Below are 18,099 nucleotides of genomic sequence, written 5' to 3'. Positions count from 1 at the left end.
GGACATCAGAACTGGGTTTGCATTCAGGCACTGGATTTGTTCATTCAAGTATTTACTCGGTGCCTGCCATGTACCTGGTAGGAGGTAGGCACAGTGAAACAAACAGGTCCAAAATGGCTGGGGGTAGAGTCCGGAGGGCGGGAGCATCGCAGTCAACAGCTCCTGGGCTACCGCTAGGGGGTGGGGCTGAAGGGTCAGAGATCAAAGCCAGGCAGCCCCTGGCAGAAGTTACCATTCTGTGGAAGCTTCTCTGAGAAGGGAGCAGGTGCGATGGGCGTCTGGCTGCGACTGGCCTTTTTACTGTTGCTGCTGCTGGGCCTGGGACAGTCCGCATGGCCTGCTGCGGTGGCCCTGGCACTGCGCTGGCTCCTGGGGGACTCTATCTTCTGTGTGCTGCTCGGCCTGGCCATGCTGGCGCGGCCCTGGCTCTACCCCTGGATGCCCCACTGGCTGAGTCTGGTGGCCGCGGCACTCATGCTGGCTGTGTTGCCCGCACGGCCACCCCCAGGGCTGCGCTGGCTGCCTGCAGACTTGGCCTACATCTTCGGGATCCTCCACCTGGGGCTAAACATCAAGGCGCGCATGAGCCGCCGGCCGCCCAACACCTTTGTGGATACCTTTGAGCGGCGAGCACAAGCACAGCCGGACCGGGCGCCCTTGGTGTGGAAGGGTCCGGGGGGCCGCTCGGTCACCTTCAGGGAGCTGGACGAGAGAGCATGCCAGGCAGTGTGGGCCCTGAAGGCCGAGCTGGGCAGCCTCACAGGCTTGCTTGCTGGGGAGCCTGCCGCCCTCCTAGTGCTGCCCTCCCAGGCCATTCCGGCCCTAGGTTTGTGGCTGGGGCTGGCCAAGTTGGGCTGCCCCGTCGCCTGGATTAATCCGCATGCCCGGGGGGCACCCCTGCTACACTCCGTACTGAGCTCTGGGGCTCGGTTGCTGGTGGTGGACCCAGGTGAGGACCTCAGAGGCTAGTAGAGGACAGAGGGGGATGGAGCAGGGGACAGACTTGGAGAACTGCTGTTCAGTGGTCCTGGTGGGGGCTGACTTTTTTCTTCACCACGTCTGTTTTGATCCTTTTTTCCAACAAATACTAATTATGGGGCTCTTTACATAAGAATGCAAAAGTTCTTCTCTGGGGGCTGCTTTCTGTATTGCTTGCAGTAGACTCTTCTCCCCTATCTTTGGGTCTCGGGTCTCCCCTCTTGATGTCAGATATGGGCCTTTCCCCAATTTCTTTTCCCTGCAGACCTCCAGGAGAATCTGGAAGAGGTCCTTCCCAAGCTACAGGCAGAGAACATCCGATGCTTCTACCTCAGCCACTCCTCCCCAACCCCAGGAGTGGGGGCTCTGGGGACTGCTCTTGACGTTGCACCCACCGACCCTGTGCCCGCTGACCTACGTGCTCGGATCACATCAAAAAGCCCTGCCCTGTTTATCTACACCTCAGGGACCACTGGTGAGGGTGCCCAGCAACTCTAGCCCTGACCTCTGAACCCTTATGCTGCTCTGACCCCAAGTTGATATGTGCCTCAAACTTGACCTCTGAAACCCATCCTGCCCTTTGATTGTGACACCTGGCCTGAACTCTGATCCCCAGTGTGAATTGAATGGTCAGCACCAGAATCCTGCTTCTGCCCAGTAAACAGCCACTAAATTTGGAATTTTTCTTCCCTGAGCCCACCCTCAAATCCCCATACTAGACCACCTTCTAAGAGCCTCAAGCCTCTCACTGCAGACCTGACCACAGAGACCCACTCCTGTATGCTGGTCCCTCTTGTACTGTCCTTTCACCACCCACCCTTCCCACTCCATTTGCCAGGACTCCCAAAGCCGGCCATTGTCACACAGGAACGGCTGCTACAGATGTGCAAGATGCTGTCCCTGGGTGGGGTCACAGCTGATGATGTGGTCTACACAGTCTTGCCTCTGTACCATGTGATGGGGCTTGTCCTTGGAATTCTTGGCTGCCTGGAGCTTGGTAAGACCTTTTCTGAAGACCCCTCCAATCCATGGGACCTCCAGACTCAATATCAGAGTGGGCTTTCAGGGTGACAAGTCCCCACAGGTTACCCAGCACCAAGGTTCTCACCTTTGACAAGGGACACACAATAGCAGGCCCCAGGGCTACTTGGACAGAAACTTGGTCACTTAGACAGTCCCTAATGGCTTTGCTGTGGTCCGAAGGTAATGAGGTGGTATGAATGCTGGGATAGTCAGTGAAGGGTAGGTATTCACCAAGAATTCCACTGGGCTATCAGCCTGGACACCTGATTAGCAATTCAGACTGGGACCTCTCTAATATTTTCTTTTCAATTTTTTATAAAAATTTTGAAACACATACAAATTTTTAGATATTTCTACATGATCCTCATGTACCCAACCACCCAGCTTTGGCCACCATCAGCGTTTTGCTTTCAAACATACACAGTAAGCAAAAGTAGAGAAAATAGTTTGATGATATCCCACATATCCTCATCCACCCTTGACAATTGTTAACATGTTACTAGTTTTATTTCATATATAATTCCCCTCTTCATTTCTGGATTATTTTAGAACAAATTTTAGCCACTGTATCTTTTTGTTTATAAGTATATCAGTATGTATCTCTAACATATAATGACAAAAACTGTCACCATAGAGGTGGCTGGGTGGCTTAGTTGGTTAAGCATCTGACTTTGGCTCAGGTCATGATCTCATGGTTCATGGGTTCAAGCCCCGTATTGGACTCAGTGCTGACAGCTCAGAGCCTGGAGTCTGCCTCAGATTCTGTGTCTTCCTCTCTCTCTGCCCCTCCCCTGCTCGCACTCTATCTCTTTCTGTCTCTCAAAAATAATACATAAAGCTTAAAAAAAAAAAAAAAACCTGTCACCATAGTGATATCACACCTGACAAAATTAACAGTAACTTTAATATCATCTGATGCACAGGTCATGTTCAAATCTTCCAATTGTCTAATTGTCTTTTTACAGTTAAAGTCCCTTCACAGTACTTGTTTGTTCTTTGCTCCTCTTTACCCTGCAGATTTTAAAGTTTTATTTATTTATTTATTTATTTATTTATTTATTTATTTATTTATAGAGACAACAGGAGTGGGCAGGGGCAGAGAGAGGGAGAGAGAATCCCAAGCAGGCTCCACACAGCCAGCACAGAGCCCGACGTGGGGCTTGAACTCACAAAATGGGGGATCATGACCTGATTCAAAATGAAGAGTTGGACTGTTAACCAACTGAGCCACCTAGGTGCCCCTCCCCTGGAAATTCCCTCTAGAGATATTAGATTCAGTTCAATTATTAGATTCAGTTCAATTATTGTTGGAAGAACCTTGGTGGGGTGCATTGTACTTCCTAATACATCACATTGAGGGCAGCCCATAACTATTATCCTACCTTAGGGAGGCTAAGATAAATAGGGGAGATTGATTGATTGATAGTTGGCACAATGTTACACTAGTTTCAGGTGTACAACCTTATGATTTATATACTGGGGAGCTTTATTTGGAAAACTCCCTATCAACGTTCCCCCTGGTTTTACCAGTTCTTGAAGACCTTTATGACATTCATAAAACATTTCTAATCATCATTAATGGTTAATATCCATAGCCCTTACTTAGCAGTGCTCACTTTGTACCAAGCATTGAGCTTGGTACACATTCTGAAGATAGGATTCGAACCCATGCCCATCTATGCTCGTCTCATGCAGGTAGTCCTGACTCCACTAGGGACACACAGATCAGCTCCAAAACCTGTGCTTCAGAGGGTCACAGTCATATGATCAGAGCAGCTTATCACAGTGGCATGGAAGCATGACCTGAAACCCTTTCTTCTCTCCCCTCTCAGGAGCAACCTGTGTCCTGGCGCCCAAGTTCTCTGCTTCCTGCTTCTGGGATGACTGTCGGCAGCATGGTGTGACTGTGATCCTGTATGTAGGCGAGGTCCTACGGTACCTGTGTAACACTCCACAGGTGAGGTGCTAAGATTAGGGCTCCATGGTGAACACCTAGGGTATGAAATCCCAGATGTCATACCAGGTAAAGGTTTCAGGTAGATTCACATACAGGAGTCAAGCAAGGTCCCTTAGGTAAAACTCCCCAGGTAACAGCCACAGATGATGAATCTCACACAAAGTTTCCAATCATGGCTCCTTTGATGATCAGCCGTGCTACCTTGGGCAGGTGACTTCACCTCTCTCAGCAGCCTCAGTGTCCTCATTTGGAAAATGGGGAAAATAATTCAAAGGGAATATTTGTGAGAATAAAACATATATAAAGAGCCTAGAACAGGGGGTGGCTCAGATGTGAACTTATACAGCAGTGAGGTATGGATCCCAGGTAAAATGCTCCACATAAGGCCCCCAGGTATCACCTTCCCCAAGGTGAAGTTTCAAGTCACTCCCCAATTTACCTCTAAGAAAGGCCCCTGAGTAACCCCTCCAGATAACTTCCCCCAGGTAAAAGTTCCAGGTACTACCCCTATATAAAAATCCCAGATATTTCCTCTAGGTAAGGACCTGGATTAGCCCTGCAGTCACCCCTAGGTATCTCTCCAGGTAAGGCTTCTAGGTAACTTCCCCCCAGGTAACCTCTGCAGGTAACCCTCCAAGTACAGACTCCAAGTAAGAACCCTTGGTAGATGCCCTAGGTATAGACCCTCCAATCACCTCCCAGGTAAAGACGGAAAGATGGAAAGGTAGCCTTTGTAGGTAAGGGTTCCTGGGCACACTTGAGGTCACTTCCTCTTCATTCTTCTTGGGATGTTCCTGCAGCGACCAGAGGACCGGACACACACAATCCGCTTGGCAATGGGCAATGGACTCCGAGCAGATGTGTGGGAGTCCTTTCAGCAGCGCTTTGGCCCCATTCGGATCTTGGAAACCTATGGCTCCACGGAAGGCAACATTGGCTTCGTCAACTATCCAGGGCGCTGTGGGGCCCTGGGCAAGATGAGCTGCTTGCTTCGAGTGGGTTGGGTGGGACAGTGGCCCTGATTGAAGCTGAGCTCACAGGACCTCTGCTGACCCTTCTCCATCCCCCACTCAGATGCTGTCCCCCTTTGAGCTTGTACAATTTGACACGGAGGCTGAGGAGCCTGTCAGAGACAGTCAGGGATTCTGCATCCCTGTGGGACTAGGTACGAGGGTCAGGAAGCCTTCCCTGGGTGTGGGAAGGACGGGGATCATCTGCTTCTTGGCTGGAACAAGTTGCCCAAAGCCTTGAGTTCAGTGCTCTGTGGTGGTGTCTACTGCCTCACCCAGAACCTGTCCTTGGCCTGTCTGACTACTGCCTGGGACCCTCTACCTCTCAGTTCTGCCCAGCTACCCTGCCTCAATCTCTTTTTCTGCTGGGTCTCTGGGTGTCTATTTGAGTTGTTCTCTTGAGCTCTCAGTGGAAGTCATGTCTTCCCAGGCATCAATCTCTTGTCAATATCTTCTCCTAGGGTCTTCTCTCTTGGGGGTCTTACACAGTCCTGGCTATATCTCTTTCTTCCCAGCACCATTTGTCTCTGTCCTTCCTCCACCCCTTGTTATCCTTTTTCTTTTTTAAGATTTTATATTTCATCTCATCTTATCTCATTTCATGTATCCAACATGGGGCTGGAACTAACCACCAAGATCAAGAATCACATGTTCTACTGACTGAGCCAGCCAGGTGCCCTGCTTGTTATCCTTTGTCTAGGCATCCCAATGCCTCCTTCTGTCTCTCCCTCCCTCTGTAACTCCAGGTCTCTTTCTGTCTCTTCTCTGGCAGGATCTCGATGATGGAGTCCATCAGGGTTGGAAACCTCCTGGCGGGGGGCTAGTGGGCTCCTGAGGTTCTTTACCATTGTTAATGCCCTAATTCCTGCTTCTACCCCAGGGGAGGCGGGGCTCCTGTTAACCCAGATAGTGGGCCACCACCCTTTCCTGGGCTACCGCGGGGCACGAGAGCTGTCGGAACGGAAGTTGGTGCGGAATGTGCGGCGCAGGGGCGACGTTTACTTCAACACCGGAGACGTGCTGGCTATGGACCAAGAAGGCTTCCTTTACTTTCGGGACCGCCTGGGGGACACCTTCCGGTAGGGTCCCCAGGGAACTGGGAGGGCGGATGGCCTGGGTTCCCCGATTCTTTGAGGGAGCCAGGCCGAAGAGGCGGGATTTCCGGATTCCAGAGGGGTATGGCTTCCCGATCCTGAAGGGGCCAGAGTTGGGCAGAGCCGGCAATCAGATCTCGTTGGAGGAGGGGCTTGGTGGGCAAGAGGCGGGACATCCTGTTTGCCAGGGTTGTGGTCACAAGCATTGGCTTCAACCCCACAGATGGAAAGGTGAGAACGTATCTACGCGGGAGGTGGAGAGCGTTTTATCCCTTGTGGACTTCCTGCAGGAGGTGAACGTCTACGGCGTCTCTGTACCAGGTGTGGAGGATTCGACTCATTAAACCTCCAAGAGCTTTATCCAGATTTTATCTGGATTTTGTCTGTGGGTGTTATCCAGATTTTAAAGGTGGGGGAGCTGCAGGGGCACAGCCAATGAGAAGAGATGGGCCAAGGAAGAGGGTCAGCCATGAGCACTGTGAGGTGGGTGAGTGGAGAATGATTGTTGTGCTTCTCAGGTTGTGAGGGCAAGGTGGGGATGGCTGCTGTGCGGCTGGCCCCAGGCCAGACCTTCGATGGTCAGAGGATGTACCAACATGTCCGCACTTGGCTCCCTGCCTATGCTGCACCCCATTTCATCCGTATCCAGGTGAGCTCAGGGTGGTGGAAGTGGGGGGGGGGGGTCTTGGCCAGGGATTCACAATAGGGATTATGCTTACTGTCCCTGCAGGATGCCCTGGAGATCACAAGCACGTTCAAACTGGTGAAGTCCCGGTTGGTGCGTGAGGGCTTCAATGTAGGCGTCATTGCTGACCCTTTGTTCGTGTTGGACAACCAGGCTAAGACCTTCCAGCCCCTGACACCGGAAACGTACCAGGCCGTGTGCAATGGAACCTGGAGACTCTGACCATCTGGCCTGTCCACATCTGAAGTGGCAGTGCCCAATGCAGACTACCACTCATATTGGCAGGATCCTCTCCACCACAAATCTGTTGAGGGTTATCAAGAATCGCAGCCTGGCCATAACCCCAGTTGAAGAGAGTAAGATAACTGTGGGCCCAGTAGTGGAGTGAGAATAAACTTGGATGTGTACACATATGTCTGCGTGTGTAGGGCTAAGGGCAGGCAGCCCTAAGATGGGCCATTTTGGCATAAAGATGATTTTATGATAAAAGCAATAAAAACCCGGCAGATTCAGGAGTTCTTTATCTCTCCCACAACTGTCTAAAAGGATTTGATAGAGGATCTGCTCTAAGAGAGCTATCACCACAGATAACTACATTATGACAGGGAGGAACCAAGGAAGGCCTTTTTAATCGAATTCTTGTGTCCTGTTTCTGAATGCCCACCCCCCAAATATTTACTTTTTCATCTTCCTTTTAAAATTTTTTTTGAGAGAGAGAGCAGGGGAGAGGGGCAGGAGAATCTCAAGCAGGCTCCACTCTCAGTGCAGAGCCCAATGCAGCACTTGATCAAGAACCCTGGAATTGTGACCTGAGCCAAAATCAAGAGTCAGACGCTCAACCGACTAAGCCACCCAGGCGTCCCTTTCATTTCCTTTAAATTGCATTTCTTCCTATTGCAGTCATGGACCCCTACACCTTTCTCTGTTTAGTATGATATATGCCTCCTTTTGCCTGTCTTTGGAATTTTATGGCTGTGTGCACACTGTATATATACCAAATTAGATTTTCTCCTGTTAACATATCTCTTGCCAATTTGATTCTTAGACAAGCCAGAGAGACCTTGAAGGGCAGAGGAAATTCTTCCTCCCCAACAGTGGATGGAGATACAAGCGAGGAATTCAGGGCCTACTGTCCTCCAGAGACCTTACTTCAGGGTTCCCCCTGCTTCCCTACCAAGGATCTTGACAAGCCTCAAGGAATGGCCCTGTCTGGGCAAGGCCAGAAGTGTGATAGGATTCAGCAGCCTTGAAGCCATTCCAGGGTTGAGAGATGAGGCTAGCCTCAGGCAAAACAGATAAATATATGGTCTGTAGGATGTAAGATGTGCTATCATGGCAGTATGACAAGGACATCAGGCTAAGCCAAGAAATGTGGGCAAATAACTGGAAAAAGAGCATCCATGGAAGAATGCACCTGCAAAAAGGATGTGGAACAGGTCCAGAGCCCTCTGGTAAACGAAATCCAGTGTCTTAGGGGCCAGAAGAGCTCTCTGGGCACTGTAGGCAGGTACACGCTTTTGCTAGTTTCAGAAAAGAGTAGTGCATGCTGTGTTGGGGGCTTTAAATGTTACTTGATCATTATGGGAACTATGAACTGTAGGCCAAGGGAAAGATGTTGTCATGAGTGGCAAAGCCTAGGGGAAGTGTAGTCCTCACTGTCTGAAGAACTGGAAGGGCTTCTTTGGAATTAGGATAAATGCAGATAGGAATTTGAGGGCACTGAACCTCTGGTTAGTACATTCCACCCGTGTCAGGGGCTTTAGGTGCTGCCCAGTGATGTTAAGACCTGTAGACCTGGGAAAGGGGAATAGCACATATTAATCCTCAGTGAAGTGGTCTGTGCCCTCTCCATGGCAGGAATCACACCTGACCATTATGGGTGTTGTAGGCTGGGGCACATGTGCGTGTCAAGACTGAGATGACACAGGCCATGAGAGGTCAGATACTGCAAGTGACACCCGGGTCATTGTGGGAGCTGTTAGGTATAGTCTAGTGGTCATGAAGAACTCTATGATGTATATAGTCCAAGTGGGCTCAGGCCTTGAGCTGCTGTCTTCAAGTCCTCTGGAGTTCTGCAGCATAAGCCTGAAGGGACCACCCTCCACTTCCCCCAGTGCCAACTTTGTATGTGGCTTTCACTAAATCAGTGAAAGCTCACCCATGCCCATCTGATTCTAGCTTCAGAATGCCATTTCCTGACACCTCTTACTCCATCCTCCTATTTGTAGGTTTGTGTTCTGAAGACTCTCCTCCCTGTGGATTCATTGGGTTTCTGAACCAAGTAAGATGTGTTTGTTCTATCCATCTTGCACCAGAAAGCCAGGGAAGCCACAGCCAGCTCTAGGTTAAGAGCAGAGGGGTAAGCCTGGCAGCATAGGGCCCAACATGAACACATTAGTTTGGAAGAGGGCAATGTAAGGGCCAAGACATGGGGGAAGGCAGGTGATCATAGTTGTTTCCATAGGATCCAGATGGGAGCCACTGACCAGACCTGGGCATTGGGAGGCGTGGATTTGAGGAGGGTGGAGTAAATGAGTGATAGCAGGAGCCAACCACACAGGTGGGAAGGAGACTAGTGGGGAGATGGGCAGGGAACAGGCTGAGCTCAAGGGATCAGGAGGGATTAGGTTGGAAACAGCTCCAGGAACTTCAGTTCAAGATGCAGAAAAGCTTGGGGCTACCTACATTGCTCAGGTGGTTGAGCGTTTGACTTCGGCTCAGGTCATGAACTCATGGTTTGTGACTTCAAGCCCTGCATCGTGTTCACTGCTGTCAGCACAGAGCCAGCTTCCAATCCTGTCTCCCTCTCTTCAAAAGTAAACCTTTTTTTTTTTTTAATCTCAAAAAAAAAAAAGATGCAGAAAAGATTGTATATGACTTGCTGAATACCCACTAGGTGTTTGACACATGCCTTTGCTCCTTTCCCCAGAAAGCTCTCTATCAGTTAGAGTGGGGGATGTGTCTGCATTTCACAGCTGTGCAGACTGAGTCTGTGACCTAATCAAGGCTCCCTCATGGTGGTGAATCTGGGGGAAGGTGTGGAGGGGATAAGACCAGAGTGTGCACTAGAAAAGAGAGGATGAGTACAGCAGAGGTGGGCAGTTCCTCAGAAGCCTACAGGGTACCAGGAGGCTTCCTTCAGTGGACTTGCCCTCCAAGGATCTCGGAGAGCCAGATGCTGCAAGACAGCTCTCCCTGCCACCCTATCTCCCCTCCTTGTAGGACTTGTGAGGCTCCAGAAGTGGAAGATGGGTCTGAAACTGTTGGCAGGTGGGGAGTGAGGGAAATGTCATGTCTGTGCTCACTCTGTGTGGCAGATGGCTGCCAGACCTTGCAGGTGATGGGACTACAGAACCACCTTGCCTCAGATTCCCAAGCCTGGATCCATAGACTCCTCTCCTGGTAGAGCTGAGACTTGGGGTAGCCTCACGATGTCCACCTTGCCCAAGTCTCCTAGAACACTCCCCCCCACACACACCTCTGGTTGCCAAGAAGATACGTCCTAACACCTCACTGGGAAATAGGCAAATTTCATCTCTACCCTTTGGACTCTCAAAAGGACATGAATTGAAGCCAAGGCTTCAAAGTTCTGTGATGATCATACTTAAATTGTGTTGTTAGGTGCACCTGGCTGGCTCGTGATCTTGGGGTGGTGACTTAAAGCCCCATGTTGGGTGTAGAGATCACCTAAATAAATAAACTTAAAAAAAAAAAAAAAGATGATATTGTTAAACCCTTCTGAACCATGACTAGAGGCTTGGAGGAGAGACTGAGGTTGTGGATTTCCACAGTGCTGTGCAGGGATTTACACAATGTACATCCACTCCAACTTATAATTTTTGGTCTTTTCTTTTTTGTTCCCAAGAAAAGAGACCACTAACATCCCTAGGGGTGAGGCCTGAGGTCAAGACAGGGCCTGCTCTGCTGAGGGCCACAGGGAGAAACCTGGGCGTCAGTCCACCACGTGTCCCAGCCACGTGGAGGTGTCCCATGATGGGAGGGCATCACACACACGTGGCCTTAGGTAACAGCAAATCCTCTTTCCAACTGAGGGAAGAGAACAGGTGGGCACCTGCCCACTGACCCTGCAGAAACAATAGTCCCATCTGGTCTCCTCCAACCTGTTATCGTGGTCACCTCTCACCAGGGCAGTGGGGATATAAACACCCCTGTAATGGTGACTTTGGTAACAACAGGGCATGGCCAGGGCTGAGGCTTGGGTGAAACCTGAATGAACACATTGATGTTTGTCTCCCTCCTCCCACCCCAGGGACCTCCGCCTCTACTTCCTCCACGTCCTGTGGGACTGCCATGTGCAGGAAGCCAGGCCTGGCATCGCCCAGCCTTCACACTGGCAGACTAGAGCACGAGTGCCAGAGCATGGGGGCAGAGAGATGAGCTGGGCCTGTGACCTGGATTTAAGTCCTGGGCTCTGCTCTGTGCAGCAGCACACTCCCACTCTCTGCCTCAGTTTCCTCAACTGAGAAGTGGGGCTACCAGCCATAGTAGCCATCTCACAGGGCTGGCAGTTGGCACATGTTGGCCCTTATCGAGATCCTGCTTGTCACGGTGCTGCAAACACCCTCTGTAGCCTGAATCTCTTTCCCTCTCTCTTCCTTTCTTTTCCCCAGAGGTGGAAACTGAGGCTCAGAGCCCAAGGCCAACACCAGACCCCAACCTGACTTCCTATCCACTGGGCCTGCTCCCAGAAGCCTCTGATGAACGGAGGTCTTGAGAGAATATCCTGAGGGCCAGCCTGTTGGCCAGTATGTGCGCGGGTGTCAGAAATTTCTAGGACTGCCTCCCCAACATTCCAGCATTCCCCTCCTCACCTGAGTGCTCACAGTCATAACAGGCATGAAGCGGCACTCTGATTGCCCAGTCTCTGCCCACCAAAGTCCCAGCCTCGACGTCCATGCCCCTGATCTTTCTGTAGTCAGATCTCTTAGAGTTGGAGTGAGCTGGTGCTGAAATGGCAAATATTGTCACCATGTGCAGACGGCACCACAGGGCACGCACAGGGCTTCTCCAGAATGTGCAGGGCACAAGGGCATTTTCCCACAGCCTGGGGGAGGCTGCAGCTGTGAGCTCAGGCGTCAGCAGGCTTCGAAACTGCCGGTGGGCCTGAGGTGGGATTGGGCCCAGCTACTCTGCCCAGCGTGCCCTCTGACGGTGCTCCTGAAGAAGGCCTGGCCTGGGGGCACAGGCCCGCCCCACGCCGAGGTCGCCGCACGGGCTTCTCTCCCGTGTGAATCCTCTGGTGGTGGAACAGGGCCGGGCGCTCGCGGAAGGCACGGCCACAGTGTGCGCACACAAAGGGCTTCTCACCCGTGTGGATGCGTCGGTGGCTGAGCAACACTGCGCCCTTGGCGAAAGCCTTGCCACAGTCCCCGCAGCGGAAGGGCCGCTCCCCAGTGTGCAGCAGCTGGTGCTGCGTGAGGTTAGAGCTGTGGCTGAAGGCGCGGCCACACTGTGTGCAGGCGAAGGGCTTCTCACCCGTGTGCACGCGCTGGTGCTTGAAGAGGGAGGAACCCTGGCTGAAGGCGGCACCACAAAGGGCACAGGTGTAAGGCTTCTCACCCGTGTGCGTGCGCTCGTGCTGGATCAGGTACGAGTTGCGGCAGAAACGGCGGCCACACTGAGCACATGCGTAGGGCCGCCCGCCCGCGTGGATCTTGCGGTGCTGGCTGAGGTTGGAGCCGTGGCTGAAGGCCTTGCCGCACTCGCTGCAGCGGAAGGACTTCTCAGCGGTGTGTATGCGCTGGTGCCGCACCAGCGAGGAGCTATGCCTGAAGGCCTTGCCACAGGCCGGGCACGCATAGGGTGTCTCACCGCTGTGGATGCGCTGGTGCTGCGTCAGGTGTGATGTCTGGCTGAAGGCCTTGCCACACTGAGAGCATTCGTATGGCCGCTCTCCAGTGTGGGTGCGCAGGTGCTTGAGCAGGTCGGAGCTCTTCAGAAACACTTTAGTGCACGCCCTGCATTCGAAGGGCTTCTCCCCGGAGAGGAAGCTGGGGCCTGTGTGGAGGGCCTTGCCCAGCTGATCCCAGGTTGGGGGCTCTTGGCTAGTAGGGAGCCCATGAGGCTTCTCACAATCCACCCCTGCTTTTCCTCCCTACCTAGCACAATTAACTTCGAGGTCTGGGATGCATGGGAGGACTCTGCTACTGGCCTCCTATGAGTATGGCTTCTACCTATCAGATGCCCTCGGGTGCTGGCCTGGCGAGAGGGCTTCTATGATGGCCAAATACCTGGGTTGGCCATACTGTGGAGTCCTAAGTGATGAGGTCAGCTACAGGTTAACAGTAGCCTCACCAGAGCTCTGGATTAGGAGAAGTCTATCCCCAAAAATACAGACACCCCTGTGGTCTTTTTCTCCTGAGAGAGGGAGGTGCCCTGCCAACCCACTGAGCTTTTCCCACGTTCACAGGTGCCTGTGAAGGTAGGTGCTGGAGGGGAGCCATTCTAGAATGTCACTGGCAATGCTGCTTCTTCAAGAACAACCTGTCATATGCAGATGAAGGCATAGAAAAGATATATACTGAGTCATCCTGGCCAAGAGGAGGTGATCAGGGAAGGCCTAGTGGGCAAGCAAGGGGGATTCTAAGGATGAGGTATGCAAGCCAGGGAGAAAAGCCATGGCCAGACACCTTTCCTGTATGTAGTTCACTTCCATCTCAGGGCACTCCTCAAGCCTGCTTTTGCTTGAGGCTACCTACTCCTATAGGCTTTACTCACAAACCCTATTTCCCCACTGCCTCTTCCCTAGCATGGTGAACTCTATGAGGGCAGGAGCAGGAGAGACCTGCTAGATAGAGGCTGTGCCCCAGTGCCTGGAATGGGGTACCCTGGGAGCTCCCCCTTGAATGGCAAGCCAAGGCCAGAGCCGCCAGGAGAGGCTGATGGTAGAAAACAGGAGGGAGTCAGGCCGGAAGCAGGAGATGAAAGTGTCCAGGAAAGCAGGGAAACGGGGGACAGAAGCCTGGCCATTGGTTAGCCCCAAGCTCACACCCTCTGAGCCCCCACTCACCAGGGCTGGGCTTTCTCTGAGCATTCCTGGCTGGTGTCACAACTGTCCCACTGAGAACCCAGGGCTCCTCGCCACGCTCAAGCTGCAGGACCACCCGGGGTCGTGAGGCAGAGAGTCCTGTGAGAAAACACAAGCAAGTGAGGGGCCAGGCCCAGCTCAGGACAACCTACTGCCCAAGAGATGGCAGGGGTGAGGGGCTTTGTGGGACATAGATGGTGTCATCTGATGCCTCACTGCAGGGCAGGACTCACAGGAAAAGTTCAACGGTCCCTGTGAGGAGAACCATGTTGGAAGCACCAGATGAAAGGGGCCGAGCCTAGACACAGGCACCACAGTGGCACAGGGACACTCAGCCAAATGGTGTGAAGCTGCTCACAGGCCAACAGGAGAGAAGGGGTTAGTGCTGGCAATGACTGAGCTTCCCACGGAAAACCCAGGGCCTTACCCAGCGAGGACACAAGCGCGAAGTTCTCTAACATCACGTGGCAGTTCTCTAACGTCACGTGGGCTACGTCCAGGAGCTCCCACTCCTCCTGGGAGAAGTACACGGCCACATCCTCAAAGGCCATCAGGCCCTACAAGAGTGGGCAGGGGAAGGCAGACACAATCTAAGCTCTGGCTGTGGGACCCAGGACCCGCCTCCCTGTCCCAATGGCTACCCCAACTAGTGTCCCTCAGATGCTTACCTTCCCCCCCGCCCCACCCCAGGGCTCTGCAACTCTGCAGACGAAACTTCCCTCCCCTCCCCTCCACCCTACCTGTCTAGGGCATACAGGTCTTCTCAGACTCCCTACTAGCCACTCTATACAAGGCAGCCAGAGCAAGCCCATGGCCTTCAGATGGCTGCCACTCCAAAGGCAGGCCCAGGTGTCCACTCGTGCTCCAGTCCTTGCACAAGTTGACCCTCTCCAGACGTGCCACGCCCTTACGTGTTCTTGTAATTAGCAATTGTACAAGTCCTAACTGTGGACCCACAAGACATGCCCATCCCCGTAAGGATGCCCGCCTCTGCTGACCTGCCTGACATTCCAAGGCTGCTCCTTCAGCCTGAAGGACCGGCTAATCCCCTCCAGTCACTATAGGACTGGCCCCAAGAGTCTGGTCGCCACACAGGAAGCCAGTTCCCCTCTCCCTCCATAGCCATGTGCTCCTCGCCCCCCATTTCCTTGGCCAAAACCCTCCCTTCAGCCACTTGCCAGACCTCCCCTGAGAGCCCCAGGGACCACCAGCCTCTTTGCATCTCCCCGGAGCACTACCCATCCCTGGCTGAATCTACGCTATTCCCTCCTCCTAAGTGTGATTCCCAGGCCCTGCCTTGGTTCCGAATACCAGGACTCTGTCCTTGGACACCTACAATTCCAGGTCCACATGATACCTCCACTCTGGGACATCACAGACTCCCTGATTTTACTCTGAAACCTGTTTTCCCTTCAAATTCCTGTTTCTGTCTACAGCAACTCCATTCTTCTGGGTGCTCGGGCTTAAACACTTGGGACTGTGCTCCACTCCGGGCACTCGCTCACACGCCGCACCTGAGACATCAGATCGTTCCAGAATCCAGCCACTTTCCCATCTCCACTGGCCCCCCGTGTGCAGCGGGTGCCGTCTTCGGCCACCTGGACTGTGGTGCTGCCTGCTCCCTGCACACAGCCACCCGCTCTGCGTCATTTCTCCGCCAAGCAAACGGTGGGTTACTTTAAAGTCTCTAACTTAAAGCATATCCGGGCTCTGTTAGAATCATCCCATGGCCCCCGATGCAACTCAAGCCTGCCATTTCTCTCCCGTGCCCACGTCAGGAAGCTCAGCTCCGGAACCACCTAGGCTCAGTCTCCCCTCCCAGCTTTTGCACGTGCGGGACCCTCTGCTTGGAGCTTCCTTCTACACCTCACTCCCTTGGCTGCCAGAAGCGGGGATCGCACACGTGCACGCTCCACTGGCCTGAACGCCGGGGCCTAGGACGAACCGAGAGGGGAGACACAACGTGCAGGTAAAGTCTCTCCCTGCGTCGAGGATCGGGTCCTTCGAGGAGGGATCCGGGCGGATGGGAGCCTTACGCTTCCTCTACTCACCTGGGCCCGGTCTGTCAGCGCCGCGGTCGCCATCAGAACCTGTACTTGGGGACTCGCAGAAAGAGACGGACAAAACGGACTCGCCGGCTCCTGGTCTCAGCCTCCCGGGCCGTCTAAGGCAGGGTCGCTCAGGGCGCCGCCTCCCCCGCCGTCCCGGGGTCGGACAGCACGTGACTCGGGGCGCCGCCCCACAGCCCCGCGGAGCGGCCCAGGCTCCTCACGGGGAAGCCTGGGCTCGGGGCGCGACCGTCGCCCGCAATCAGGGCGTGCGCGAGACGGTCCACCGCTCGGGTCTTCCTCCCAGCCCTCGCCTCGGGTCTCCAAACCTTCTAAGAAACCGGCCTGGGGGCTCGCGGCGCTCCAGTTCACCAATACCGGTGTGGCCCAACGCCCGGTAGCAAAGTGACAGTCCGGGACGCCGGAAGTCCAGCCCCCGAAAGTCCTCATAGGCCCAGTGCACGCTGCGGACGCACGCGCGGCGGCTTCTGGGAAGCGCAGTTCCCGTCCCGCGTGGGCGGAGCCCTGCTTGATATCCGCGGCAACGTCTAGGCATCCCCGCGCGGCGCGCTGGGAAATGGAGTCCCGCAGGCGCTCCCCAGCTTCCGTGGATCCCGGGGAGTGAAGTGTGCGATCGCCCGGCTCGGCGTCCTGCGCTCGGGGTCCTGGGCTCTAGACACTCGCCCACGCGGCGGACTAGACTTAACGCGGGACGCGCAGAAGCGGAAATTGCTGAGGTCCCAGGAGGCGACCCCGGCACCGGGCTTTAAAGACAAAGCGTGAAGGGGGGGAAAAAAAAAGACAAAGCCTGATAGGGGCCCCTGGGTGGCACAGTTGGTTGAGCAGCCGACTTCGGCTCAAGTCATGATACCGGGGTTTGTGAGTTTGGTCCGTCGTCCGGCTCCTTGCTGACAGCTCAGACCCTGGAGTCGGCTTCAGATTCTGAATCTCCCTCTCTCTCTGCCCTCCCCTGCTCGTTCTCTCCCTCTCAAAATATATAAACATGTATATTCTCAAAAAATATATATCCCTCTCAAAAATAAACATTAAAAAAAATTTTAATGAATAAATAAATAAATAAAAGGACATAGCCTGATGAGAGGGGCGAGTTAGGAGGGACGGTGCTTTGGCACAGGGCCTGGCTCTACCTCTGGAGGCCTGTGCCCTGGATTGACCTCTCCGTGTTTCGTAAAGGGGTTAACATCAGGATTGCAAGCCCCTAGGCTAAATTTTTCTGGAGTCTGAATTGTTTTCTGACACTTTGCTAAGCCATCTGTTTTCCCTGCTAAACTGGACCGCACAAAATGTACTTTCCCAGACTTGCCTGTCTTTGGGTCGTCTAGGTGTGGCTGGCACATCAGGATATTGATGCCTTGGTCCTGTCTCCTGGGGACCAACCTGAGTTTCTGCCACACGTGAAAACAAAAGGAAGGGCAGTCTGAGTACACGCCCACGACTGCTGGAGAACGAGAGCTTTCCTCTTTGTTGCTCTAGTTGAGGGTTTGTTTTAGGTTTTGTTGTCAGGATCCTTCATCTTCGCACATGAAATGGTACAATGACGTTACCCATCGTAGAGCTGTTATAAGGAAATACGGAATTAATCTGTAGAGTTCGTTCATTCTTGCCGCCTTCCTTCCTCCCTTCCTCCCTTCCTCCGTCCTTATATATGCATCTATGTCAGCAACACCTGTCCTTAGAATTAACACTATTTGTAAATCGTCGTAATGCAAGAGAGCACGGTCATATAGATTTAAATAGGACACATCTAGCAATATTAATGAGCCACATTATACAAGTGAGGTCACACAGTTCATATCTGATTACTCCCACGAAAAGAAAGGCAGCAGCCGATGTAAAGGTGCAGCTAAACCAAAGGCCGATTCTTAACCACCAAAACCTGTTTATGTGCTTTCATTTCATACTTGTGTCTAAGTATTTAGGTGAGAATTGATGTAAATTCACATGAGATAAAGAAATGTGCTCTCCAGATAATCACAATGCAAGAGACCACAACAATTTTGGAATATTTGTGTGTAAATGTTGCTCACTTTGAAAGAATTTAAGAAAATGTAAGTATTAAATTTGTGATTTTATCCAAAGCTTAGAGGCATTAACATTTCAAGCACTCTTTGAATGTTTGGAGACATTTAATTTCTTATTTAAAAAGTATCCCTATGGGGGCACCTGGCCGACTCAGTCACTAGAGCTTGCAACTTTGGATCTCAGGGTTGTGAATTTGAGCCCCATGTTGGGTGT

At 52.8% G+C, this 18,099-nt stretch overlaps 1 protein-coding gene and 1 pseudogene across 2 annotated transcripts; one reads left to right on the top strand and one right to left on the bottom strand.

Moving 5' to 3' along the window:
* Positions 1-216: 216 nt before the first annotated feature.
* On the top strand, positions 217-7,262 carry SLC27A5 (solute carrier family 27 member 5). The gene is made up of 10 exons (XM_025914228.2): positions 217-949; positions 1,244-1,453; positions 1,817-1,975; positions 3,834-3,958; positions 4,759-4,953; positions 5,033-5,123; positions 5,849-6,047; positions 6,286-6,383; positions 6,581-6,711; positions 6,793-7,262. Exons 1-10 carry the CDS (start codon positions 271-273, stop codon positions 6,967-6,969), a joined length of 2,064 nt encoding a protein of 687 aa, XP_025770013.1. The 5' UTR covers positions 217-270; the 3' UTR covers positions 6,970-7,262.
* Positions 7,251-17,362, bottom strand: LOC147573930 (uncharacterized; annotated as a pseudogene). Its single transcript, XR_015244462.1, has 4 exons — positions 15,847-17,362; positions 14,223-14,352; positions 13,730-13,894; positions 7,251-13,235 (listed from the first exon to the last, which is right to left on the bottom strand). The product of XR_015244462.1 is annotated as an uncharacterized LOC147573930 (transcript).
* Between the last annotated feature and the right edge of the window lie 737 nt (positions 17,363-18,099).

Source organism: Puma concolor, chromosome E2 (assembly GCF_028749965.1).
Source record: "Puma concolor isolate L17-30 chromosome E2, mPumCon1.1.hap2, whole genome shotgun sequence".
NCBI classification, from domain to species: domain Eukaryota; kingdom Metazoa; phylum Chordata; class Mammalia; order Carnivora; family Felidae; genus Puma; species Puma concolor.
The sequence above is the reverse complement of the archived record's forward strand: the minus strand, read 5'-3'. Positions and strand labels throughout refer to the sequence as shown.

Bases quoted from the DNA above. Each gene is read 5' to 3' on its own strand.
- SLC27A5 (XM_025914228.2), top strand. From the start codon at position 271: ATGGGCGTCTGGCTGCGACTGGCCTTTTTACTGTTGCTGCTGCTGGGC. The intron at 6,384-6,580 runs GTGTGGAGGATT...TGTGCTTCTCAG, and splicing joins CTACGGCGTCTCTGTACCAG to GTTGTGAGGGCAAGGTGGGG. The intron at 6,712-6,792 runs GTGAGCTCAGGG...CTGTCCCTGCAG, and splicing joins CCCATTTCATCCGTATCCAG to GATGCCCTGGAGATCACAAG.